The sequence below is a fragment of the Hibiscus syriacus genome, unplaced genomic scaffold, assembly GCF_006381635.1.
Source record: "Hibiscus syriacus cultivar Baekdansim isolate YM2019G1 unplaced genomic scaffold, ASM638163v2 tig00112285_pilon, whole genome shotgun sequence".
Lineage (NCBI taxonomy): Eukaryota > Viridiplantae > Streptophyta > Magnoliopsida > Malvales > Malvaceae > Hibiscus > Hibiscus syriacus.
This window is the reverse complement of record NW_024063293.1, coordinates 3663420-3690476: the sequence shown is the minus strand read 5'-3', so window position 1 is coordinate 3690476 and position 27057 is coordinate 3663420. Positions and strand designations below refer to the sequence as shown.

General features: G+C 34.1%; 4 protein-coding genes across 6 annotated transcripts; 3 read left to right on the top strand and 1 right to left on the bottom strand.

Annotated features, from left to right (window-relative positions):
• Nucleotides 1-1359: 1359 nt before the first annotated feature.
• Nucleotides 1360-3060, bottom strand: LOC120177351 (cytochrome P450 89A2-like). The gene has a single exon (XM_039183531.1). The coding sequence runs from the start codon at nucleotides 2979-2981 to the stop codon at nucleotides 1467-1469; it is 1515 nt and encodes a 504-aa protein (XP_039039462.1). The 5' UTR covers nucleotides 2982-3060; the 3' UTR covers nucleotides 1360-1466.
• A 901-nt stretch (nucleotides 3061-3961) lies between these two features.
• On the top strand, nucleotides 3962-7520 carry LOC120177202. 3 transcript variants are annotated; one of them, XM_039183421.1, is made up of 6 exons: nucleotides 3962-4291; nucleotides 4713-4801; nucleotides 5671-6473; nucleotides 7004-7118; nucleotides 7208-7301; nucleotides 7383-7520. In XM_039183421.1, exons 3-6 carry the CDS (start codon nucleotides 5706-5708, stop codon nucleotides 7393-7395), a joined length of 990 nt encoding a protein of 329 aa, XP_039039352.1. In that variant the 5' UTR covers nucleotides 3962-4291; nucleotides 4713-4801; nucleotides 5671-5705; the 3' UTR covers nucleotides 7396-7520. The 3 variants fall into 3 exon arrangements, with proteins under 3 accessions (XP_039039352.1, XP_039039353.1, XP_039039354.1); XM_039183422.1 differs by having other exon boundaries at nucleotides 5663-6473; XM_039183423.1 differs by having other exon boundaries at nucleotides 4696-4801.
• Nucleotides 7393-9329, top strand: LOC120177199. The gene is made up of 4 exons (XM_039183420.1): nucleotides 7393-7691; nucleotides 7769-8266; nucleotides 8416-9064; nucleotides 9207-9329. The coding sequence occupies exons 1-3, from the start codon at nucleotides 7637-7639 to the stop codon at nucleotides 9060-9062; spliced, it is 1200 nt and encodes a 399-aa protein (XP_039039351.1). The 5' UTR covers nucleotides 7393-7636; the 3' UTR covers nucleotides 9063-9064; nucleotides 9207-9329.
• Nucleotides 9207-13566, top strand: LOC120177198. Its single transcript, XM_039183419.1, has 4 exons — nucleotides 9207-9437; nucleotides 9571-9692; nucleotides 11494-11879; nucleotides 12212-13566. Exons 2-4 carry the CDS (start codon nucleotides 9587-9589, stop codon nucleotides 13046-13048), a joined length of 1329 nt encoding a protein of 442 aa, XP_039039350.1. The 5' UTR covers nucleotides 9207-9437; nucleotides 9571-9586; the 3' UTR covers nucleotides 13049-13566.
• The last annotated feature ends 13491 nt before the right edge of the window (nucleotides 13567-27057 follow it).

The window sequence follows — 27057 nt, the reverse complement described above, 5'->3', positions numbered from 1 at the left end:
GTTAATAAACTTTTAGTTTATTTTTAGTAAGGTCCCCGACGTTACCTCACATTAGTTTTAGTTGACGTGACACTTACCTCTGTTAACCCTTCTTTTTCTTCTCCCTCACACAAAATCTCACCTACAAAACCCCATATCTCCCTTACTTTTCTTTTTCACACTGTAGTTCTTGAATCACTTGAATTCCACCATCTATGTCTATATTTTCACCTTCTTGTTTCTAGGTTTTTTCTTTTTATTTTTTTCTAGGTATTTATTTTAATGTTTTAACAATGGCAGTTTTAGGGTTTGAGAAACGTTTAGAGCTTCATTTATTAGATGACGATCCATTGGAGACTATAGGTTTTAGACTAATTGATTTTGAATCACTTGAATAAGTCTTCCACGCCGTCCACTGCATCGTTATCTCCGCTGTTGACAACCATTTCTTCACGCTTATGTGTTATTGGAATCGAGCTTGTTCATTTATTCGACCAAGATCATCATCAAAACTTGTGAGATCACTTAACTTCTCAAATCGGTTCGTCCATGTGATTACTCTATGAACGTAGTCAACGATGATCGTTACTCGACGATTCATGTTACGCCTGAACACGATTACAGCTACACTAGCTTCGAATGTGTTAGCTCCGTTTACTACGAAGACATCGGCATTGTCAAGACCTTGAAGAAAGTCATTTAGGTTTTCAAGTTGGCGACGGTTTCTATTTTCACGACGAGTAACAGCTGTGAAGTCTAGACGAAGGTGGCACATACTATGGGACCGTTGGAACTCAAATGTCATACTTTCGTAGTGGATGAGTTCTCTGTCAGTGGTACATCGTTTTTCAAACATTTACAGTAATGACTCGTCAAAAAAAAAATCGAAAAAACAACACCAATGAGAAAGGTAGATACAAAAAATGTGGTGAAGGGGTTTTGAGAAAAGAAGAAGAATGAGAAGAAAGGTTAACGAGAGGTAAGTGTCACGCCAGATAAAACTAACAAGAGATAATGTCAGAGACATTACTGCAAACAAACTAAAACTTTAATGATTTTATTGCAAGTTTTAAAAATTGAGTGGCCAAAAATGCTAGCAACCTTAAATTCCAATGACTATTTACATACTTTACCCATTAAAATAAAATGAAATAGAGAAAATGAATTAAAAAATTGTATAAATTTTATTCAAAAATTAAATTTGATTATCGTATTAATTCAAATCTGATTAAATTTAAAGAATTATCATTCATATCTCAAAATCAATAAAAAATCAATAAATTTTAAATATTCTCAAATTCTACCGTATTTATATATATGAGTTTTATTAAAAGTGTTTAAATATAGTATTATTCTAATAAATTGAACTAAATACTTGTATAATAACTTCACAAAAGGAAGGATTCATTCAACACCACATGGAAACATTAAGGCTAGATTCACTATATACTTAATATATTAAGTAGAAAAAAAAACCAAGTAAAAGCTCATGTCTTCTTCCTGTGTGTGACATGGGCCATCAATGGAGTCTTCATCACAATCGTAAACTCCATCTTCTCCTCCAAGCTAATCTCATCACCATCCATGGCATTCCATTCAAATCTCCAAATCAAATTAGCCACAAAATACTCAAGATGAAGCAAGGCCAACCCAAGTCCAGGGCAAATCCTCCTCCCAACTCCAAAAGGCATCATCTTTATCTCCCTGCTCCCTGTTATGTCAAACACCTCCTCCTCACCACCACCACCCATGAATCTCTCCGGCTTAAATGCCATCGGATCCTCCCACACCGTCGGATCCCACCCCATATCCGCTACCATGAAATTCACCGCCCCATTCTTGGGGATCAAGTAACCTCCCAAGACGGTGTCTTCCGTCACACAATGAGGCACCACGAAGTGTGTCGGCGGGTGCCTTCTTAGCCCTTCTAAAACCACCGCTTTCAGATAAGGCATCTTTTGCAGATCGTCTTGTTTGATCTCTTCAACACCGATATCTGTCGCAACACTCTTGATTTCCATGAATAATCGCTCTTGAATGTGAGGGTATTTCACCAAATTCGCCATGATCCATTGTAGAGCCGTGGAGGTTGTATCGGTGCCGGCGTTGATGAACTCGGAGGCCAAAGTAACAATCTCTTTCTCGTCGAGTTTCCTTTTTTCATCAGGTAATTCCAAATCCAACAAAGTATCGACATATGCCAACACGGAATCGGAATCGGAGCTTTTAGCTTCCTTTCTAGCTCTTATCAATGGAATCATCACGTCTTCAAGATCATTCCGTAGCTGAAACAACTGGTCCCATTGCTTCCGGAGCAAAACTCCGGTTACTCGAGGCCAGAAGTTAATCAAACTGAATCTTCCGAAACCAGCAAACACCCGTCTTTGAATAGCTCCGATATCTTTAATCTGTTCTTCACTGAGTTTATCACCAAAACACATCAAACCCAGCAAACACAGAATCGCATATCGAAGATGAACCAGAACCTCAACCGATTCACCATTTCCAGCCTTGTGTTGTAAACTATTTAAAAGAATATCCAAAACCCATTTCCGTGCATTAGCATACGACTTCACCCGCGACAGATGGAGTATCTCCGAAGTCAAGTTCCGTCGTAAAAGCCGCCATAAAGGGCCGTAAGAGCCGGAGCTGATGTTATGCTGGTTGCTGTTCATGATCTTGTTAGCGGGTAAAGATTTGGGTCGGTCGGAAAACAACGAACCGTTTTGGATTAAAGCTTGGTGAGCTAAAGAACGATCGAATATAAAGATGGAAGGTCGTGGACCGAGGTGGAGAGTGATGATGGGGCCGAGAGTACGGCGGAGGCGGCGGACGCCTTGTTCGATTTGGAAAACGGGTTTTCGGATCCATAAGAAGTTGCCGATGAGAGGGAAAGTGGGAGGGGAAGGAGGGAGGCTTTTGGGAGAGGAAAAGGGGTTGAAGAAAGCTTTGAGGAGAAGAGAAATGGAGATTATGAGCAGGATGATCAACCAAGTTGCCATCTTTCTCGCCGGGTAAAGTTTCAAGTTTTGTAGAGACGATGATAAAAATGTAAACTTGTAGGTTTTGGTTTTCACATTTGCAGTAGCATTGGATTTATTAATGTTTTTCTCTCTCTCATTAATATCCAAACTTTCAATTTACTTGGCATACAAGATTTTAATTTAATGACAATGACTGATTAAATTTAAAAAATCCACATTCAAAGGATCGGTCTGACTGTATCGAATATAAATTAAAATATTTATTATTTATATTTAATTATATAAAACAAAACACCAGTTAAGTAATTTCAGGAATTATTATTATCTTTTAAATTCTGGAGTTAGACTATTCAAACATGATATCTGTAAAGATGCATAAGGTCATTTCTCAATACTTGAAAGTCAAAATATTTTTAGAATACTTAATTGCTGATGATATTTAATCATCAAGAAATCCTATTTAATATCAATTACATTATATAAATTCATATATAATTCTATTATTAATTTATTATTTATATTTTGTAATTATTGATTTTGATTACATTAATACAAATGTGTAACGGTTATTATTAAAAAATATATGATGATAAATATTTATTTAGATCTTCGAGTTTTGATTTAATTTTATTTTCTTTCTATTTTTTATTGTTAATTATGTTTTACTTCCTTTGAATTAGAATCCTGGTTTTGTCCTTTGTGATACAGTATTGCATCATCAAAAAAAAGATTAGAAATGGGTTAAAAGTTCAAGTTTAAGGATCAATGTAGACAAAAAATGCAAGGACTAAGTTAAAAAGTTACAAGTTTAAGGACTAAAAACTGCTTTATTCCAAAAATAATAATGAAGGAGGGACTAAGAAGATAAAATCATTTATTTATTTTTTAAAGAATTTTTAAAATTGTAATTTATGAGTGAGAGGATTATGTATTTTAAGATTTTTTTCCTCGTATCATCGATAGATTAAGAATAAAGAGTTAAAAACACCATTTTTTTTTAATTTGAATTTTGTTGCTTTGTATTGGTTTATATTTTCATGTTTGTTTTGTGGATATTTTTTTGGGGCAGAAAAACGGTGAGGATTTTTGAAGTAGAAATTAAGGGAAACGAGATTGAAATTGGAATCGGAAACCTCCCAGCGTTTAAGTAGGGAGGGAGGGAGGATTCAGAGAGATAAAGATAGAAATAGTTTAATGTTAAATTTGCATTTCGATCGTTTGCTTGGCGATGGCAGCGGCGGGAGCAGCAGCTATTGGGTTGAGGCGGAAGGAGCGGCATGTTGAGTAGCTTTACAACGTGGCCGAGTTAATCTATGAACCAGGGGCATGTACTATTATATTAAATTTTATTTTTCTTATTAGGGTTTTGTGTATTTTTTTATTATCAAATTATACATTTGAATATTGAATTAAGTTTTTCTTTTTGGAATTTAATTAATTGGGTATTGGGTTCAAGCGTTTGATTCGTTTAAATTAGCTGTAGAATATGTGAAAATATTGGTGATATGTATCCTGAAATATGCTGTATCAGACTATCAGTCCATTATGACATTGAATAGCCTATGTATGGAATTAGGGTTTTGAGTTCTATTTAGAAATTGAGTATATTGCTTAACTTGCTTGTTGTGCCTAGTTGCCTCAAAAAATTACGACACTATGTTAGGCCTCTATGGAGTTTAGATGCTAGTTTATATCCAATGAATTCTGTTTAATGATGCTTTATTTGATACAGTTTGATTTGCTTTTTAGATCACACCTGTTTTAAGAGGGATTTTCTGCATGCAAGGGCCTTTGGATGAGATGGATCAGAGTAGTGTGAAGAACACGGTGAAAACAGGGTAATCTGCAATTTGTGTTCTTAACTTTCCGTTTATATTTTGTTAATATATTTCTTGAGTATAATGTTTCAAGTTGAAAGTAGGAAGAACATATATTACTTTGAACATTATGTGGTTGTGATTAACTTTAAAATTTTCCCCATTAAGTGTTTGAGAACTAGGAGGCTGAAAAAATTGGTGGGAAGAATGATAGAAGATTAGTGTATGTTTCCATTCGTTTGCTTTCTTGGAATGATTTAGAAATGGAGTGCGAGAAAATGATGTACCTATTACTTAGTTTTTATCCTCCCTATCCTTTTTGTTTCGCTGGATTCATATTTGTTCACTAAGGTAGCAAGCGCACTTCATCTTTGACATTTTCTTAATGTTGCTTTTGTATATATAATTAACAGCTATGTATGTTTGTAACCACTTTCTATGTGGTGCTATGATTTTTTGTGGTTGACACTTTTTGGTGTGAATTTAAAAAGGCTTCTTAGTCATAATTGCCAGTGTCATATGTTTCTAAAGTACAAAAATGCAGTGGAGTATACCTGAATCTTTCTTTCGTGATGGTTGAATAAAAATTTATTCCCATTTGCTATTAGTTTAGTTGCATGTGATAACTTAAATGTATTTTAAGTTTGAACATTTGATTCCTTCAAATTAGCTGTGGAATCCATGGAAATATTGGTGATATTTATTATAAAATTTGCTGTACCAGTCCATTGTGGTGTTGGTGGCCTATGTTGGGAGCTAGGCTTTGCATCCTCTTTAGAAATTGGATTTATTTCTTTCCTTACTTTTGTTTGTTAAAAGGCATGAATATTTGGTTTTTTATCCATTATTTGCTGTGGTTATTTATTTATTTATGTATCTTAGGTACCAAAGTACCAAAAACAGTGAAAATATTATTTAGGAGTACATGAGTCAAAAGGTTTGTGCAAAAGCAGAATCTGGAACCTGCAACTTGTTTTCTGCTTCCTGTTTATCTTGTATGCATCTTAGCATATCTCAGATGGGATCAAAGAATGATGAGTTTTCTGATGAAACTGATCATGCTGCTGTTGCAAGTCAATGTTCTATGAATGCGGATAAAACGGGTGACAGCTTAAACCATAGCCACAGTGAGGCAAGTAATTTATTCAATGTCAATTCAAGTCACGATTCCTACTCTGAAAATATTGAAAGTAAAGCAACTGCAAGACCGTCTTCTAAAGTTGTTGAAAGCCATGTTGATAGTATTTCATGTGCTGGTAGAGGCAGTGATGCAAATATAGCTTTTAGTAACTGTAACAAGGATTTAGACTGTAATAATTCATCTCAGAGTTCAGCATCAGTTTGTAGTTTAGGATCTGGAAAGGTGCCCCCTTCCCAGAAGCTAGACTTGTCAGAACTGCCTTCTATGAAGGAGGTAGGTTCTGGCGGTAGTTCACTTATGATCCAAATTCCATATTCACATTCTGGAAGCAGCAAGAGTGCTGTTGGAAGCAGATCTGAAATTTCTTCCAAAATCCATCCCAAGTTAGAAGCAGATATTGAGGGCAATAGTGAGGACCCACTGGATAAAACTGGTAAAAGTTTGAAGGAAGACGAGCTAGATGAATCTGTGATGTTACCTGACAAGCAGGAGTCTCCTTTACAAACCGCTTCTGTGGATGAGGGTTATGAATCTGATGCCTCGGAACATGATGCAAGTAATTTTATGTTTATTCTTTATGAGACGTTTTATGAAGAAAGTATGCATACATGACTGATACGAGAGTTTCTTAGGCCTCACACTGTGGAAGTTGGCTATTTAGCTTAATGTAGTTGATTTGAGAGTAAAGATATTGAAAACATCATATTTTAATTGGTTTTCCATTTGCACTTGTAGTGCAGGTGCCATCCTAGGAGACTGTAAGTAGTGGTTATGAAATTCTTGAACTTATTAAAGTTCTGGTGCTAGGCAGGTCCCATACTCTTTTAGATGTTGTTAAATGAATTTTTAATGGGTAACGACGAGTGCTTTAAAAATGAATAGGAGGTCCTTAAACTTGTCAAATGGTTTAAGATTATTGACTGGGTTCCATCATAATTATATACTTAAAATAGAAGAGTTCCTTTTCTTTTTTACCTTGTAGGATCGGTACATTTGTTTTCTTTTTCTTTGTTTTTAAATTTATTATGACAATACGTTTTTCTGATTTATCTTTTCTTTGTTTCCCAACTTTTCTGGAATAGGTTAAGGTATGTTATATTTGTGGGGATGCAGGACGAGAAGATTTGCTTTCTATATGCAGCAAGTGCACAGATGGTGCAGAACACATATATGTGTACAAATCCCTTAAGCCACATGGTTGTTAGCAGGTTTTATTGCATTTCTATTTAATTTTGTATGTATCAATATTCAGTGGTGAGTTTTATGCTTTTAATGCTGTTGATCAGTTACTGTATGCGAGAAATGCTTTGGAAAGTTCCTGATGGTGATTGGTTCTGTGAAGAATGCAAACTGGCCGAGGAAACTGAAAGCCAAAGCAAGGTTAGTTTTCGAACAGATGGAATAAAAATGACACCCAGACAAGAGCATGCGCTGACATCCTTTTGCAATTGAATTTTCAAGGTTTGGATTATGAGGGAAAAAAGGCAAATAAACTTAGCTCAAGTACACATATCTTAGGTAAGAGACATGCTGAAAATCTAGAGGGTGCTTCAGCTCCCAAAAGGCAGGCTGATGAAACAAATAAGGGATCACCAAAATCATTGAGCCCCAACAGAGTATGTTCTTTGTCTAGAGAGAGTTCATTTAAGAACTTAGACAAGGGGAAAGTGAGGCCATCTCCTCAATTTTCTCTTGGAAACCATTCTGGTAATCATATGCTAGAAGCTGTACGCTCTCTGACTTCTTATCCACGGCTGCAAACACCAAAGGGTAAGTAAAATAATTTTGTTATCTAATTTTTTCCCTATGTTAATTTTAACATTGGCATACTGTTCTCAATGTTACAGGGAGCTTATTGAAATGCAGTTCATTCAATACCTTAAATTCCAAACCTATAGTGAAGCTTGTAGATGAGGTTGTTGTTCAGAAACGGAAAAGTGCTAGAGAACATGCATCACTTGATAGCAAGGAGGAACCTGCTAGAATGGTGGGCAAATCAATGTCATTTAAATCCAGTAACTCTGGACGGTTAAATGCTGGGGAATCAAAATTTAAATTGCTATCATCTAAAAATCCTCATGTTCAAGATCCGAAAGAATTAAAGCAAGTTAAAGAGAGGATATCATTAGAAAGGAAAAAAATATCAAAATTGGACCTCTATAGTTCTATTGTTTCGACACCTAAGGTGGATCAGAAACTGACAGCTCGTGCTGATGTAATTTCTCATTCATCTGCAATCAACCACCGAGAAACTAAAGTTGTTCAGTCAGATGGAAGACCAAATAACTTATCAAGATCAACCAACAGTCTAGCTCGTAAAGGTGTTGAAAATGCAGTTTGTTTTGGTATGTTGTGACATTCTGATGATTTTTTTTTTCTGAAGTGTTCACTATAATTAGAATGTTTCATCATTTACTGTGTTTTTACCTCATCTTCTTTGTTGTTTTCTTTCGGCTGATTCCAGCAACCTAAGAGCATTCTTCTTATTTTGCAGCTGTTTCATCCACCAATGGAGACTTTTCTTCTGAACAGAAGTTAAACCAAGTGAACCTGAAGGAGGAACCCTCATCAAGTTCTTCACTGTCGTTTGAGAGGCAACCTTGTAACATTAATGGAGTTGTTTCAGATGGCCTATCTCTGTTAATAGATTCAACAAACCAGAGTGAGAAATCAAGGGAGAGTGCTTTTAGTCGATCCTCCAAAAGTGATCCATGTTTAAAATGCAAAGGAATGGGTCATGCAGCTGAGTATTGCTCAGTCTTTCTGGCTTATGGTGCTGATCAGTCTGCTCCTAGAACTTCTACAGAGGAGATAAATAAAGGCAATAAGATGAAAGCTGCAATTGAGGATGCTAAACGTTTGAAGCCTGAAATATGTGAAAGAACTTCTCAAGATCCATCATCAGTTTGCAATAAGGCAAAGAATGTGGTTTCTGTTGAATTTACAGATGAGCGACAAGCAAATCTTTGCAATCAGGCTTCCACTGGTAATATGAAGCTGCTTAATTCACAGTCCACTGATGCTGTCTCTGTAGTTTCTTCTGTTGGCAAACTTTCAATGAGAGATATCCATGCCCCTCCTTTAGCCACAACATCTGCTGTCTCAAAGATGTCAGCCATCCCAGACCATGATTACATCTGACAGTAGGATTCTTGTCCTTCTATTTAACTGTTCACTTTTTTGGTTAAAAAGATGCTCCATTTAGGTTCTTTTTCATATATTGCTTCAGCATAACCTTCCTTGAGATGTTCCTTAAATGTGATAGATTCTGTTACTTTTATGCAGGGGGACTTTTGATGTGAATAAGCATGGAAAACCTCCTGAGTTTTGTGGTGGTGTTCAGGCCCATATCTCAACCCTTGCATCACTTAAAGTGCTGGAGGTTGTCAACACTTTTCCCCACAAGGTGTCCTTGACCGAAGTACCTCGCTTGAGCACTTGGCCTGCACAATTTTATAACGGTGGTCCTAAGGAAGATAATATTGCTTTATACTTCTTTACCAAGGACCTTGAAAGGTAGATTTTGAATATACCTTTTCCCCCAGTTCACCCCCTCCCCTCCCATTTTTCTTTATCCAGTTTAGGTTGATCGTGATGCAATTTCCTTGGTTCAGCTTTTTAAAATTTATTTCTGCTGCTTATTTTGCAGTTATGAGAACTACACGATGCTTTTGGATACCATGGACAAGAATGATCTTGCCCTCAAAGGAAAATTTGAAGGTGTTGAGCTTCTGATATTCCCATCCAACCAGCTTCATGAACATTGCCAGCGTAAGGATTGTTACAATTGAGATATTCAAGTTTAGTAGTTTTAATTTGGTTGGATTATATGCTTTGACCCAAGATTCACGACAAGGATATGTCTGCTTGACTGCACCACTCTGTGGCTTTTTATGTACTGATCAAGTGCGGTCATGGGGGCTAATTTTGATATTTGCATCTCCAAATATAAATTGCAATGACTCAAAGATCTCAATCCTTAACCTCATTGCTTGGATATCAAAATTCCATAATAATAACACTCTGATGTGCTCTCAAACTTGACTTAGTTTTTTAGCACTGAACTCTGAAATATTTTGAGAAAAACTGGAGGGAACTAACACTATGAGGCTTGAAAGGACATTGAACCCTGAAATATTTGCAGTTTCCCCTCCATACAGAGATTATTTGTGGTTTAATTGCCAAAAGTGCATGCTATATGGATCTAACGAAAATGTTGTCTGGTGAAATCTTAAGTTGTGGGGCTGTTTAGATTTAAGTGATGGATTTGATCGAGTCTTTTTAGCATTCTATTCAGTGGGCAAGGCTACTAGATTTATGGGTGATGATATGATGCATTAGTGATCAAACTGTAGGTAGCATTTTGAATTATGCCAACTCTCAGTGTTTCGAACAAAGGGTCTTAATGATGGCAAAGAAAAAGGTCTTTTTGGTTATAGCCTTTGCATAAGGTGACCCAGAAAGTATGCTGTCCCTTAGTGATTCCTTTTTCTCGTGTCAACCACTGTGGGCAACAGTATGGTAGGTTTGATTAAAGAGTAGAATTTGTTTGTAAACTATAGATTTGCTGTTGCAAGTAGTCGCTCTTCCTTTAGCACATTTTCCATTGTTTTGATGTGAGTTTGGCATTTTACTATTTGGTTTTGGTTTGATATCATTGGTTGCAATGCTACCAGTTACATAATGTATTTAAAGAAACATCAGGAGTATGACTTCATTTTTGTCTTGTGTAGATAATTTATTTGGAGTTTTTACATCTTATTGAGCTGTTTTCACCCTTGCTGGCTTCCTGATTCTGCATTAGCACTAGTAGTCAGAATCAACTGCATTTTAATCCCAAATTAGAAAGGACAGATTATATGAATTCTTTTTCTTCCATTCCACCCATTTAATGTGATTATATAGGTAGTTATTAGGTATGAAATCGATGGCTCCTCTGCCTCCGTCCATCTGTTATCTTATGCACAGAACGTTGTTCATTCTCTTAAGGTGTATTTGACAGGACTATTTTGTTTTATATATCCTTTGAGAACTGTGAACTCTTTTTAGATTGATTATGGTTCGTCTCTTAGGTTGTGCTTAGTTTAGTATAACAAAGATGGATAGAGGAGGGTTGAAAAGTGGAAAGATAGGAACACTTATTACTTCCCCTAACTATTAACAAAAACCTCTCCAACTTGAAAAATCAAAGTAGTCAAGTGTGTGTGGTTACAAGATCATCCATCATTTTTCAATTTTTATATTTTAATCTTAACTTGCAAAGGATCTAATGGTAATTTTATTTTATATCCTCTCATTTTTCAACCATGCTAACTAATATATGTAAAGAAAACTTTTTTTCTTCTTACCAAGCAAAGCCATACTAATGGAAAGAAAAAAATATGTTCTCTATATTTCATTTTTCATATTTCCGATTATCTTTCCATCCTACCAAGCAAAGCCTTACTTTTCAGATTGGTTTTTGTTTCTTTTTGAATTTGTATGATTCCCCCTTCTTATTTTTAATGTGTTCTATTCTCTTTTCGAGATAGGAAAAAAGTCATGCTGAAAATTTCTGATTTTCGGTTTGCAGGGTGGAATAACTTATTATTCCTCTGGGGTGTTTTCAAGGAAAGAAAGGCAAACTGTTCAAATTTCTCAAAGAGTGTGTGCAATCCTGATGCAAGTATGGTACCTTTGGAGAGGCAAATATCTACTGATATTCCTCAGCCGGTAGATAACGAATCAGCCACTTGTGACAGTTCATTCAATGTAGTTCCAGTAACCACTGGTGTTGAAAAGACATATATCTCTACAGATAGTGTGGTTAATATTAAAGTTTCTTCTCTTGAGCAGACATATGGTGGAACCAAAGCAAAATTGGAGGAGCAATACAGCAAAGTTGACCCCAAACTCTTGTCTAGAATTTCAACAAGCAGCAGAGATGTGCATTCTAAAATGAAATGCACCAGTACTCGGGTAATGTGTTCTTCTTTCAATATATATTACATAAAACAAATGTCAAAGTTGATGTTTTGCTATATACTTGGTTGTTTTTCCAATTCTTGCCATTGTTTGCTAACCTTAGCTCATAAATACGGGTCACGAGAGTGGCAGTTGGTTGAAAGAAGTGTTATTATTATTTCGAAGATTTGGTTGAAATAAGTGTTATTATTCAAAAAAAATTTTCAGTTTATTTGCAGATTTGAGTTGAGTTATTGTTGTATTATTCTGAGCAGCTATTTTTTTAGGTAGACAGCTAGACACTTCATTTTAAAATAAAATTGTGGACTTTTGCCATTATTTTACAGGAGGAGAGCATAATTCCAGATTGTAGATCCGACCCCGAGCTTAATGATTGCCTTCAAGCTACTGAAACCCGTACTGGTTCTCTCAAAGTTGAGGAGGAAATGCATATAGAAGAAGATTACACATCTCTAAAAGATAGCCCTACTGGAAAACAAGAGGCAGTTGTTGAGGAGAAAGTTGACAGGGATTCTGTTAAAATTAGGGATTCAAAAGACGATGCTCGTGCTGATGGGAAGACTTCTTCAAATAGAGATCTCGATTGTTGGCAATATTACCCGTCTTTAAAAGATAGTCTCACTAGAAAACAAGAGGCAATCGTGGAGGATAAGGTTGATGGAGATTCTGTCAAAATTAGGGATTCAAAGGATGATGGGTGTGCTGATGGGAAGGCTTCTTCAAATAGAGAGGCCGACTGTTGGCAATTGAATCATTTGAAACGCCCATACATCGATCTTACAGAACCAGTTTGCGAAATTTCTACCGTTACAAGTCAACAAATTCCTTGGAGCGGGGTGACGAGAGTTTCTGTAGACACAGGAAATGGCAATAAAAAGCTGAAGACGGGTTTTAGCGGAACATACCTATATAGTAGTGCTAGAGATCAAGTTCCTTTTAGTTATAGTTTAGCATCAAATAGATACAATCAAGGTTCCGGCTCTTCAGTCGAAGAGAAGAGATGTGACATTACGTGTGAAGAAAAGTTTATACCCGAGGATCTGAGCAGTAGCAAAAGGTTCTTCTTTTCCATGGATTCACATTGTGCAGGGGAACTTCAGTTAGGGAACTCCAAACCATGGCAGGAGCCGTCCGTAAAAGATGGCTACCGACTTCTCTTCTAATCTTGAGCTTGCCTTGGGAGCTGAAACGAGACCACCAACCAAGGGAATCCTGCCTTTCCTTGTTGGAACAATAGACAAAAATGACAACCGGAACAAACCGCATGATAAGGTAACCGATGGTGACGTATCTGCCTCCCTTTCCCTCTTTCCCTTTCCCTTTCCCAGAGGAAGAGCGAGAGGTAAAACTCGTTCCTAAAACGGAACAGCAGTTGCCCGAAAGGCATCCTGTGAATACTTCGCTGCTACTATTTCGGGGCTTCCCCGGAAAATAGGCTCATCATGTGGTAGAAATGTATACTATGGCCTTGCATTGGGGTTTATAGAAGAATCCACATCACCATCTGTTCATAACCCATACAGAACATAACAATTAACTTCTCATTTATTTTCTTTTTCGGTATCGTTTTTTCCAGTGAATAGACACAGTCACGGCTATCGATATTTAAAGAGAACAAAAGTCGATTTTGGAATATCAACCAGAAATTTGCAGACAAATGCTTTGATCGGTTGATTTTTTTTCCAGAACTTTCCTAGACGTTCTCTGTTCCTCTTTGCTCACTGAGTTTCCTTAGTGTTGCTATGGTTAATGTGTAGTATTCTGATATTTTGAAACCTAAATTGAATCTAAATGATTTTTCTAAATGATCACATTAATTTAACTATTGATTTTAAATAATTCCAATCCAGTTTTGTATCATATTATGTAGATTTTAAGCGTATTTTATTCTGATTTAGGTCTCATTATAGGTGTATTTATGTTTAGGGTAAACTACACAAATGGTCATTAAAGTTTAAGTAAGTTTTTGATTTCCTCATTGAACTTGTAAAAGTTACAGATTAATCATTAACATTATCAATTTGTAATAAAATGATAAGTCCACCTTAATAAACATTACTAAATAAAATGCCAGTAACAACGAAATGTTGATTTGACTGTTAACTCAGCTAATTTGACTGTCCAACGGTTGGAATAATCGGTCAAAACTCATCAATGGTCTTCTTCTTCAAGGCTCTATTCTCGCCATTGTCATTTCTGCCAAGCTTCTCTCCTTCCTTTCTGTTTTGTCTAACTGAGATAATTGGATATCCCATCTGTTTTGTCCGACTGTTCATTACTTGAATGTCAGATACCTCTAAAATGACACTCCATAATTCTTCCGTCTTTGCATTACTCTGAGCATTCCTTTCCACATGAACAAACCTATAGAATAACTCCCATGGCACCCCACACATCAGAAACCGAATCATAAGTACCCTTGGTGAATACCATCAACAAAGCACATGAGGCGAATTTTGTGACACTTGGGATGAGACCCAGAACTCAACAGCCTTATTCAATAAACGAGAGAGAACATTCATGGAAAGGACAAAGAAATTAATGGATTTGCATTTTCACTGTTGGTTGGTTTTGATTTTTTTCAGATACCACAAAGACGGATGGGAAAGGGATTAGAACTGCAGGCTCCGTTGATCGAGAAAGAGAAGGCACAAGCAATTGATGAACTGAAAGAAGCACAGAAAGAAGCTGAAGAAACAAATGAAAAGCTTACAGAGGCTTTGGCTGCACAAAAGCTAGCTAGACAGGACTCTGAGATCGAAAAGTTCTGAGTATTAGAGTTGGAACAGGTGATGGATGCTGCTCATAAGAAAGATGAAGAATGGCAGAAAGAAGTCGAATCTGTGAGGAGACAGCATGCTCTTAACAGCAGGCAGCTTAACTTGTATTTTTCATTCGTTTTCCTTATCTATGTAGGTTTAGTCTCTTAACGTTATCCATATGATCGAACTTGTCGCGCATGTAAAGTTTCAAATTAATCCGATATCACATATTATTCGAGAATACGATTTTTATCGACATATTTATATGATCTACATGAATAAAACATAACAACACACCCGCGAAAAACAACAAGATCACAACTAATGATTAGAGGAATCCCATTTTTGTTTGAAATATTTGCAAACACTTTCATTCAATATTTCCAATGGCCTGGTAGTGGCCAGAGAAGCAAGTTCTTGAAGCTTGTCATCTATCTCATAGTCTATCGACAACTTGACAATGGATGATTCAGCATCTTTCTCAACGATCTGCAACCGATTACGGTAAAGCTCGAATCCAACATCTTTGAATCCTCCTTCAATGATTTCTGTTTCCTTCAACCGTTGTTCGTTGATGATTTTCGTAAATATTTCTTTCATATAATTAGGCCCCGGAGTTCCTATCATGTACAAACTCTTTAGTTTTGAGACGAGGGCGACCCTCTTAACCCAATTTGTTCCATTCTTAAATGTCAAGATTCGAACCCCTAACCTTGCTTAAGGAACCTAGTGTCTCATCCCACTAGACCAACCGATTGTTGATACTAAATTCAATTAAAGTTTAGATTGTTAAACCATTAACAACGAAATGACGTAGTAGTTTTATGCTGATATGATATTGGTGTGGAAATTAAAAAATTAATTTTTATTGTGTCTCATCATTTGCTTCATCAAAGTTGTGATTTTTAATCAATTTTAAATTGTCGTAAAAATTTAACATTTTTTTGTGTTTTTTTCTGTTAGTGTCGATAATGATAAACTTGTCTTGTCGTTCTTTATTGTTTATCAGCTTAATTGTTTTTTCAAAATCTATTTAAAGCTCACGAAATTAAACTCAAAGAATCTATCACCTTTGTAGCTTTGGAGACATTCCGGATTTGAGGAGCTTTGTGTGTTTGTTCAAAAATTTAAACAGTAAGAATTATTTGTTGAGAAGTCAATATTAGCCTAATAAGTTCACACCTAAATTAATTTGATATCATTGCTTACATCAAATTAGTTTTGATGTCATTGCTTACATCAATTTATTTAGGTGAAAATTAGGTATTTTTCTTATTTTTAATTTCAATGGTTTAAATTATTTTGTGGTTATTTTAATGAGTGATTTAGATTAGTTCTTGTAACCTATAAATACCCTATTTGTATTTGAGTTTTATCATCCAACAATAAAAGCTTAATTATAAGCATTTGAAAGCTTTCTTAAGAGTTTTTTCTCTTTCACAATTTTGTGAGATTATTCTAAAGAGATTTTTTCTTTTTCTCGATCAATTAGAGTTTTTACTCTATTTTGATTCAACAATTGGTATCAGAGCCACATTTTTAAGGTCTCTTGAAATTTCGAGTATGCTCTGTGGCTGCAGTTTTTAACTGATATTCCACATCAGAAAATATTTCTTGGGATTATTGTCAGGGTAATTACAAACCTTGTGGAGCTTCTTTGTTTTTAGAGTAATTTAGTACTCTGCACGTTTGTTACTCAAGCTTGTTCGGTGTAGTCAAAGTCTTGTCGTTATGATAGGTGACCTTCAAGTAGTAAGAGGAATCAAGAAGCTTAACAACCAAAACTATAACACGTGGGCAACGTGTATAGAGTCTTACCTTTAAGGTCAAGACTTGTGGGAGGTTGTCGGTGGTAGTGAAGTTACACAACCGACAGTAGAAAATACTAACGGCGTCTTGCGGAAGTGGAAAATTAAAGCAGGCAAAACAATGTTTGCTTTAAAGACCACAATAGAAGAAGAAATGTTAGAGCACATTCGGGATGCTAAATCACCGAAGGAAGCGTGGGACACATTTGCTACACTCTTTTCGAAGAGGAACAATACAAAATTGCAATTTCTCGAGAATAAACTTCTATCAATGGTGCAACGCGACATGGCGGTTACCCAATACTTTCACAAGATGAAGTTAATATGCCGTAAAATTTTAGAATTAGATCCGACAGCTGTTATTGGGGAAGCCAAGATAAAAAGAATAATTGTACATGGTTTGAGACCCGAATATCAAGGGTTTGTAGCCGTTGTACAAGGATGGCCGACACAACCATCACTTGTTGATTTTAAAAATTTGCTTGCAAGTCAAGAAGCCATGGCCAAGCAAATGGGAGGAGTCTCGCTGAAGAGTGAAGAGGAAACGCTCTACACCAGCAAAAACAGAGGCACTTTTCAGCAGTATACTGGCAATAGATCTAAAAATGATGGTGACAAGGTGAAAAATTACCAAGGAAAGGGAGGCCCTCATTCAGGGGGAGCTTCTAAGAATCGCGGTAATAGTAGAAAGTTCGATGGCAAGTGTTACAACTGCAAGAAGATGGGTTATATGTCAAAAGACTGTTGGACCAAGAAAAAGCATGTTGAAAGTAATACTGCTACTTCCAGCTCGAAGAAGAATAGTGAAGATGGTTGGGATGCTGAAGCGTTATTTGCTACGGAGGAAGAAGAATTGGCTCTCACGGTAACAACACTAGAACGAATTGACTAGAAGAATGATTGGATCGTAGATTTGGGCTGCTCAAATCATATGACGGGTGACAAACAGAAGTTACAAAATCTGTCTGAGTACAATGGAGGTCGTGTGGTGGTGACAGCTGACAACTCAAGGTTATCGATAACTCACATCGGTAAGACGATAGTTACGCCTTGATATAATTCTAACCAGGTGCAACTTCAAGATGTTTACCATGTCCCAAGAATGAAGAAAAATTTGTTATCTGTGGCTCAATTGACATCATCAAGACATTATGTCTTATTTGGTCCCCAAGATGTGAAGGTTTATCGTGACCTAAAAATCTTAGAAACACCAACAATGGAGGGACGACGTTTGGAGTCAATCTACGTGATGTCAGCAGAGTCTGCATATGTAGACAGAACAAGAAAAAAATGAGACATCAGATCTATGGCAGATGCGGTTAGGTCACGTTAGCTATTCCAAGCTAAGTGTGATGGTGAAGAAGTCGATGCTTAAGGGGCTTCCTCAACTAGACGTAAGAACAGACACGGTCTGTGCGGGATGCCAGTATGGTAAAGTACACCAATTACCATATTACAAGTCGAAGTTTAAAGCAAAAGAACCGTTGAAGTTGGTTCACTTTGATGTGTTCGGACCGGTTAAGCAACAATCAATTAGCGGCATGCGGTACATGGTAACATTTATTGATGACTTCTCCAGGTATGTGTGGGTTTTCTTTATGAAAGAAAAATCTGACACATTCTCAAAGTTTAAAGAGTTCAGAGAGTCAGCTGAAGGAGAAGTGAGAATGAAGATATGTTGCTTGCGCACAGACAACGGAGGAGAATATAGATCAAACGAGTTCTCTCAACACCTAAGGGCATGTCGAATACGTCATCAGTACACTTTTGCCAACACGCCACAACAGAATGGTGTAGGGAAAAGAAAAAATTGACATCTTGCAAAAGTTTATCGAAGTATGCTGCATGCAAAGAATGTACTATGAAGGTTTTGGGCTAAAGCAATGAGGACTGCAGTCTTTATGATCAACATACTTCCTCAACCAAGGTTAGGATTTGTTTCACCCTTTGAGAAACTATGGAACATGAAACCTACAGTTAGCTACTTTTGAGTATTTGGTTGTGTATGTTATGTGTTTGTTCCTGATTATTTACGGAGCAAGTTTGACAACAAAGATGTTAGATGTATCTTTGTGGGATACGATAGCCAGAGAAAGGGGTGGAAATATTTTGATTCAATGAGTGCAAGATGCTACACGTCACGAAATGTTGTATTTGATGAAGCATCTTCTTGGTGGTCCTCAGAGAAGGAGGTGTTGCCAAACTCGAGAGAATTTGGAGACAAGCTACAACAAAATATGGGGAAACATATTGTTCAACTCCAAACAAGCTTAGATGAATAAGGAGATCCAAATGGTGATGATATCGAACAAAGAGTAGCTCAGAATCCTTGGCAAACTGTCATGTATCAACAACCAAACAAAGAAAGTGGGCCTAGTGAAACAGAAGAATCAATTCCACAATCTCAACTCCGAAGGTTAACAAGAATACGAAGGTCAAATCCCAAATATGCCAATGCAACCATAATTGAAGAAGTGACAGAGCCTGAGACGTTTGAAGAAGCATCACAGAGTTCTGAGTGAATGGCAGCTATGAAAGAAGAGATCGATTCATTTCAGCAAAATCAAACTTGGGATCTTGTGCCAAAGACAAAAGATGTGAAACCCATATCTTGCAAATAAGTTTACAAGATAAAGTAACATCCAAATAGGTCAATAGAGATGTACAAGGCACGGTTGGTAGCTCGTGGTTTCTCTCAATAGTGTGGACTAGACTATGATGAAACATTTAGTCAAGTGGCAAAACTTACAACCGTACGAGTCCTACTTGCACTTGCAGCCAACAAAGACTGGAATTTATGATAGATGAATGTGAAGAATGTTTTTCTTCATGGAGAGCTAGATCGAGAGATCTATATGACCCAACCAATGGGTTTTCAGAGCCAAGATCATCCTGAATATGTATGTAAGCTGTGAAAAGCACTCTAAAGATTGAAACAAGCACCTAGGGCATAGTATGGTAATATTGCTGAATTTTTAACGAAAAGTGGTTATTCAGTAACACCTGTAGATTCTAGTTTGTTTGTCAAAGTCAATTAAGGTAAGCTAGCTATCGTGCTAGTGTACGTGGATGACTTAATCATAACTGGTGATGATGAGGCAGAAATTCTTCAGACGAAGAAGAATTTATCAATCTGTTTCCAGATGAAGGAACTTGGACAACTTAAGCACTTCCTTGGTCTAGAGGTTGATCACACATACAAAGAAATATTTCTGTGTCAACAGAAATATGCTAAAGATTTGTTGAATAGGTTTGGAATGCTCGAATGCAAGTCAACTTCGACGCCAATAGAACCAAATGCCAAAATGTGTGCACATGAAGGAAAATATTTGGAAGATGCAACAATGTATCGACAATTGGTAGGTAGTCTGATCTACTTAACCTTGACTCGACCTAACATTTCTAATGCAGTTGGTTTGATGAGTCGGTATATGCAAAATCCAAAGAAACCTCATTTGGAAGAAGTTCAACGAATACTAAGATATGTGAAATTGACTATGGTCTTTTGTACAAGAAAGGTGAAGACTTCAAGTTAGTTGGTTATTTTGATGTTGATTATATAGGAGATCATGACACCAGAAGATCAACAACTAGGTATGTGTTTAAGCTTGGCTCCGGAATAATTTCTTGGTGTACCAAGAGACAACCGGCTGTGTCCTTGTCAACTACGGAAGCAGAGTACCGAACAGCAGCAATGGCAGCTCAAGAAAGCACGTGGCTGATACAACAAATGAATGGTCTATATCAACCAGTAGATTATGCAGTTCTGTTGTACTGTGACAACTAATCGGCAATTCGGCTGGCGGAGAATCCTATTTTTCATGCAAGAAATAAACATGTGGAAGTACATTACCACTTTGTTAGGGAAAAAGTTTTGCAATAAGGGATTAAGATAAGGAAAATCAAGACAGATGAGCAAATTGCTGACTTGTTTACGAAAAGCTTGAGTGTTGGAAAGTTTAAATATTTCCGTCGTCAGTTTGGCGTGATTCAAAGAATGGGGGCTAACATTGAGGGGGAGTGTTGAGAAGTCAATATTAGCCTAAATAAGTCCACACCTAAATTAATTTGATGGCATTGCTTACATCAATTTAGTTAGGTGAAAATTAGTTATTTTTCTTATTTTTAATTTCAATGGTTTAAATTATTTTATAGTTATTTTAATGAGTGGTTTAGATTGGTTATTGTAACCTATAAATACCCCATTTGTATTTGAGTTTTATCATCCAACAATAAAAGCTTAATTATAAGCATTTGAAAGATTTCTTAAGAGTTCTTTCTCTTTTGTAATTTTGTGAGATTATTCTAAAGAGAGTTTTTCTTCTTCTCGATCAATTAGAGTTTTTACTCTATTTTGATTCAATAGTATTCTTTCGAGAAGATATACAACATACCTTAAAATGAATATTATTAAACGATCGTCGAATGAGATCAGAGCATTAGAGCATTGAATTTTTAGATGATTTTGAATGAGTTTCATGAAAATCAATCCGATGAAAAGAAAGATGAAGCAAATGCAAACATTTTGGTGCCAATATTAGGGCAAATGATAATCGGTGACGAACGATGATTGACTAACGACAAAAATAAATCATTTAATTACGAAAGTCATTTCAATCGTGCTTATCTCGTTGAGTTAAATACACCAACAACAACAAAAATAAAGTAATAGCGCCAAGAAGTCGCAAAAAAAACATAACAATCATCATCATCATTTTTTATACACAAACATTATTATTGAAAATTTATTATTCTATTGACGAATATTTTTTTAATTTAACATATGACATTATGATATATTATCATATTTCAATTCCTTAATCATAAATTTTTATAAAAATAATTATATATTAAATATATATGCTTGTTATATCTCAATAAAAATATGTTAGTAAAATTCATCCAAATTTTCTATTAGCAAAGAGCTACCCTAAATCTGCGATTATAATTTAAGAAAGAAGAGGTAATTTTTCATTCCTTCCTTTCTATCATAGAAAAAAAACTTTCTTCCATTCTGTGATTCTATTCAGCCTCAACGGTGGTAAAAGATAATGTTGTTTTCACTTGATATTCCGGATTCGAGTAATTACATATGTAGAATGTATACGTTATCGATGACTAAATATTTTTAATATATATTATTTTATAATCATCCAAACTATCAATTAAAATTTTAATTAATTAAATTAAATTAATATTCTTTAAAATAAAAAATTGAATGACAAAAACAGAACTTAACTTTGAATTTAGGCCCAAAGAGGATCAAATTAGAAGGAAAGCCCAAAAGTCTTATTGACCCAAGGCCTAAACCTTTTGGGTTTACCTTAAAAAACCACTTTTGGGTTGAATTTGATTTATCAACTAATATGTTATATTTATTTATTATCATGTTTCTTAGAATTAAAAAAGTTGTATTTAGAATTTGGCCACCTTAGTATTGTTAATAATATTTCATAACTTTGAGGGTTCGGATGTAATTTTTTTAATATCACACATAAATATTATGTGTGAATTTTTAATTTAAATTTATGTTTTATTAGTCGTCCATGTTTAAAATTATTCTAGTCTAAATCCAGAAATATTATAGTTATTTAATTGTAAATTTAAATATAAAATTTAAAATTTAAAAACTTAAAGACTATAACATAGTTGATTCATTTGAATGAACATTCTAAGATGTTAATTACAATAGTAATTCCACATGTAAATTTTCCTATATAAGATGTTCTTACCTTATCGTTTTCTAAAAAAACTACTTGTACTTTTACTTGGTGAAGCAAAACAAAAAAAAATAATAATATAGAGTAAGTGGCGGAATTTGGTGATAGAGTTTGGGGGCCTAACTTAAAGCCTTAAAAAATTAGAGGTTCAAATTAAAATGTTCAAAAAATTCAAAGGGTTCAGTTTATATATTTTTTTAAATATTTATATAGGGTCTAACTAAATTTTTGAAATTTTGAGACTTAAAGAGAAATTCTAAAAAGTATGGGAGGGATTTAATTAAGAACATTAAAAAATTTTAAAGATTAATAATTTATAAAAAAAATTGTGAGGATAAATTATTATTTTTTAAATGTTAAGGGTCTAAATTATAATTTTTTAAATTTTGGGGTGAGTGCCCCCTACTAGATCTCATTGTGTTCTGTCACAGTATGGAGTGATTATACGAAAATATCTATTCAAAATAACAACATAAGCAGACTCTACATACATAACTGTTCGAATCCGTAATCTCTAAAAAGAATAATCTTCTCTATTACTATTAATATCAATTGATGAGTTCGAAGCAAATAAAATAAATTTTAGTTGGTAAAAGCAAACTATATTAACTTTGAAGGATAACAACAAAATTAACCATGTGGTAAATTTTGTTTTTACCCCCATGTAAACATTGGCAGCAAGGTTTTCAAAACTTGTGTCCAGGGGCTGGTAAAGAAAGTAAAAAAAAAACACCAATCCTTTTGTTTTTAACCTAAATTTGTTAACTAACTTCCTTTAAAAGGTTAAAATACTGATTAGATTTCGACCCATCATATCATTTTTTAACCACTACTTGTCGGAAGAATTACTTCTTGCAATGAACAAGACTTGACGATTTAGTTTAGAAAACAAAATGAATTTACATTTGATGCATTGATAGTTAGGGGAAATTATAGTACGGTCCCTTTAAAAAATTTCAAGCTACATTTTGGCCCCTAAATCGATAAACATAGAGTTTAGTCCCTAAAAAAGTATAAATGTACAAATTAATATAATGATAAATTTGAATTCTGAATATCTAAAAATATAATTCAATCCCCATCAAAATCATTAATTCATAAATTATATTCAAATAATCGAATATTTATTAAAGCAATGACAAATAATGAGACTGTAGTCTCATCAATAATTATATTTTTAAAACTTTCTAGGCCTTGGAAACCTTATCCTAACCCAAATTAGGTAACTTCCTTTCACCTAAACTAATTTTATGTATATAAGAAAAAAACATTGAAGAAAATTTAACTGAGGTTAATTTCTAATAATTCTTATTTAATTAATCCAATCAATGGGAAAAGAATTTTGAAGGGTGGGAGTAAAGTTAGTTTACAATATATTCTAAAGGTAATTAACATCAAAATTCCAAGGAGGTTAAGTGGAAAGTGGATTGTTTAAACAATGTTGACATATTTAACTATGCAAGGTAATTATTTATTTTAAAAAGATATACCTCGTTGGTTGAAAAATATGTGAAAAATCAATGTAACTTGTAATTAAAGATAATGAGGTAAGGATTAGGAGGAAAATACTCTTAGAAAGTTGGGAGCCCTAACTACTCTTTTTAACACCCCCATTGACTTAGCCAAGTAGAGTGACGTCACTTTTTTTTATTGCACCCCTTTATTCAGGTAATTCATATAATCCAAATATGATTAATATTAACTTGTTTATCTTTATTATCTTATATTTCGTTAGGTCATGAGTTTTAGGTTCATTAGTGACACTTTCTTTTCTTCCCTTAGAGTCCATTCTTCCATTCTTCTCTAAGTAGGATTAGGTTTGGATTTAGAATTTGTCAAAAAAATTAAGAAAATTTATTTCAAAGTTTTTATTCAATTTAGTACATAACTTTGTGTTTTATTCAATTTAGCCATATGATTGTAACTCTTTACAAATTCTTTTTTCCCATCAATTCATTAACTCTTATGTACTCCCACCAATATTATATCCTCAAATCTCTTTTTCTTTTAAAAAATAATTATAAATATATTATATAATTTTAGATGTATTCAATTTATTAAATAACATTATAAATTTTACTTCACGTGTGAAAAAGGAATATAATATGTGTGTGTTATACAATATATGATTTGAGAGAGTAATTTAAATTAGAATCAATCAGTATCATAATATTAAGAATAATTACAATTAAAACTAAACAGAAACTCGAAAAAATTTCAAATAAAATTTGAATGATAAAATGGTAATCGTTAACTAGACTAACTCAAATTTTACTCAATCAATTTAATTTGATTCAATCGAATATTCAGCTATAATCAAGATGTTACATGAAAGTTAATGCTTTGCGAAACATTTGATATTTTAAGAAACTCTTTTTCCCGTATGATATTTTAAGCTTTTTCCCTGTCAATTGAGGGACCAAATTAAAACATGTTACTGAATTCAGGGACTAGTTATTGTTTTACCCAAAGTTATAATGAAAATGTTTAGCCATAATTATTACGATGACGACCATGGAATTAGATAGATTCTGGTTGACTGTCATTTTCATGTCCCCATTTTCAAACAAATGTAAGCTTTGACTGGCTGTCAATTAATTATTCTTTATTTTCTTCCTCATTTAATTCTCTCTTTTCCTTTCAACATTTTCATTTTCATCTTCATCTATAATCCCCTCATCATTAGATTTTGATGGTGTTAATGATCATTTCTAATGATGACAATCCTCAATAAATTATTAAAAATAATATTTTTAAATTAATAATTCTCTCTCTGGTTTTTAATTGTATTAATTCTTTCATTTTATTTATTAAAAATATATTAAATATTTGATAAAAAGAACATTACATCATCATGATTCTATAGAACTCAATAAAATTAATAAATTTAAATATTTATTAAATATGGATATATAAAACAAAAACAAAAACGAGAAGTACATAAGATCGATAAATGGAACAATTAATGTTGCAGCTCACCAAATTGAGGCATAATTTAATTTGGATTTTAATACCTCGGACTTTTCCACACACACTCACCGATTTCTTCCTCTTCAATACTTTCTAGAATATTTTTCTTTGAATTTTTTATAACTTTTTATTAAAATATCAAACAATTTTTAAAATTAAACAAGTCATTGTCCATGAATTTGTATTTAAATTATTTTTCATATTATTAGAGTAAGAGAGTCTAAAATACAGCAGGTTAATGTAAGGTTAAAAACGATATAAATTGGTTACAGTAAAAAAATATTATCAAGAGCGTAATTTTTTAAGTTAGTGTAATATTTTATGTTGAGCCGAAAATGTTAACTTTCTCCATAATATTTTTGGTTACAACCGAAAATATTATAAATTTAAATATATTTTTCAGTTATAAACTCTAAAACTATCGTAATGTAATATTTTCGGTTGCAATAAAAATGTAATAATTTTAAAATTAAATTAATTACCGCACAGTAAAATCACCCTATATATATATTTCAAATAGTATGAGATGATGATTACAATATAATATATGTTTATAATTGTTCGTAGTCATTGACAGTACACACATACCATGGAGATATAACTACTCAAATTCAAGAACTCTAGAATGAAAAATATTCTCTTTAATCATTAAAGTAATAGATTCAATGTTTATGATTTATTAATAAATAATATAATGAACTTGACTATATATATATATATATGTATTATAGATTACATTGAATAAATGATCGTGTGATAATAAAAAATAAATACAAGAATATATGAATTAATATAAAAATTTTAAAAAGAAAAAAAAATCTTAAACATGGAAGAAAAGGTTCACTATAGTTGATGATAAATTATAACATGATTACACAAATATACATTATCTCTAAAACCCTAAACATATGTATATAGTTGTATGTACACAACAATTTTAGTTAAACATTTTCTCTCACAAATTTATTTGTTAGTAAAATGGCTCACATCGAGAATTTTTTAGATCGAACCAAACAAATTTTAGATCACAAACTCTGACAATATAAATAGGATTAATATGTTATACTATTTTTAAAATACCAGTTATGAATTTGTAAGTGAAAAAGTAAATAACGGAAATCATCATAAATAAAATAAAGAGAAAATAATCTCAGTGACAAAAATCTTATAATATACGATTTTAACCAATTTTTTTTGATGACCAACTAAATCGCAATGCGATCGATAATTCACAACATGAACTTCGACTATCGCATTGCGATAGTCCAAGTTCGCGTTGCAATAGTCGAAGTTCGCGTTGTAATTTATTCCAAATTAAGTTCGCAATAGTCCAAGTTCGCGTTGCGATTTATTACAAATTCGCTGCGATAGTCGAAGTTCGCATTGCGATTTATTCCAAATTTGTTGCGATAGTCCAAGTTCGCGTTGCGATTTTCCAAATTCATTGCGATAGTCCAAGTTCGCGTTGCGATTTATTACAAATTCGTTGCGATAGTCTAAGTTCGTGTTGCGATTTATTACAAATTCGTTGTAATAGTCGAAGTTCGCGTTGCGATTTATTCCAAATTCGTTGCGACTGGTGGTATTGCATTTGTTTCTTAAGAATTTTCTCTAAAAAGATAGTATTCGCGCGGACGTGTCGAAGACACGTATAACCACGACCACGACCCGACCCGAGACGAGACGGACGGCGGCGGCGGCGCGCGAGAGTCCCCCTTGTTCTCTATCACTCAACAAAGAAGTGGGAAAGCCAAGCCTTAAATACCATTCCCAATAGTATTTCCAATACTATGTGGGATTGAGCATTACCAACACTTGTTTCCAATACTATGTGATTATTCAGGAAACAATTAACAATCATGCACCTTAAAACAACTGAATCAACAACCAATTGCATTAGTATTATACGATT

Coding starts and splice junctions, on each gene's coding strand:
- LOC120177351 (XM_039183531.1), bottom strand. CDS start 2,981: ATGGCAACTTGGTTGATCATCCTGCTCATAATCTCCATTTCTCTTCTC.
- LOC120177202 (XM_039183421.1), top strand. CDS start 5,706: ATGAGTCAAAAGGTTTGTGCAAAAGCAGAATCTGGAACCTGCAACTTG. Junction 6,474..7,003: donor CTGATGCCTCGGAACATGAT/GCAAGTAATTTT, acceptor TTTCTGGAATAG/GTTAAGGTATGTTATATTTG. Junction 7,119..7,207: donor CAAATCCCTTAAGCCACATG/GTTGTTAGCAGG, acceptor GCTGTTGATCAG/TTACTGTATGCGAGAAATGC.
- LOC120177199 (XM_039183420.1), top strand. CDS start 7,637: ATGCTAGAAGCTGTACGCTCTCTGACTTCTTATCCACGGCTGCAAACA. Junction 7,692..7,768: donor ACGGCTGCAAACACCAAAGG/GTAAGTAAAATA, acceptor TCAATGTTACAG/GGAGCTTATTGAAATGCAGT. Junction 8,267..8,415: donor TGAAAATGCAGTTTGTTTTG/GTATGTTGTGAC, acceptor CTTATTTTGCAG/CTGTTTCATCCACCAATGGA.
- LOC120177198 (XM_039183419.1), top strand. CDS start 9,587: ATGCTTTTGGATACCATGGACAAGAATGATCTTGCCCTCAAAGGAAAA. Junction 9,693..11,493: donor GCTTCATGAACATTGCCAGC/GTAAGGATTGTT, acceptor TTCGGTTTGCAG/GGTGGAATAACTTATTATTC. Junction 11,880..12,211: donor TGAAATGCACCAGTACTCGG/GTAATGTGTTCT, acceptor ATTATTTTACAG/GAGGAGAGCATAATTCCAGA.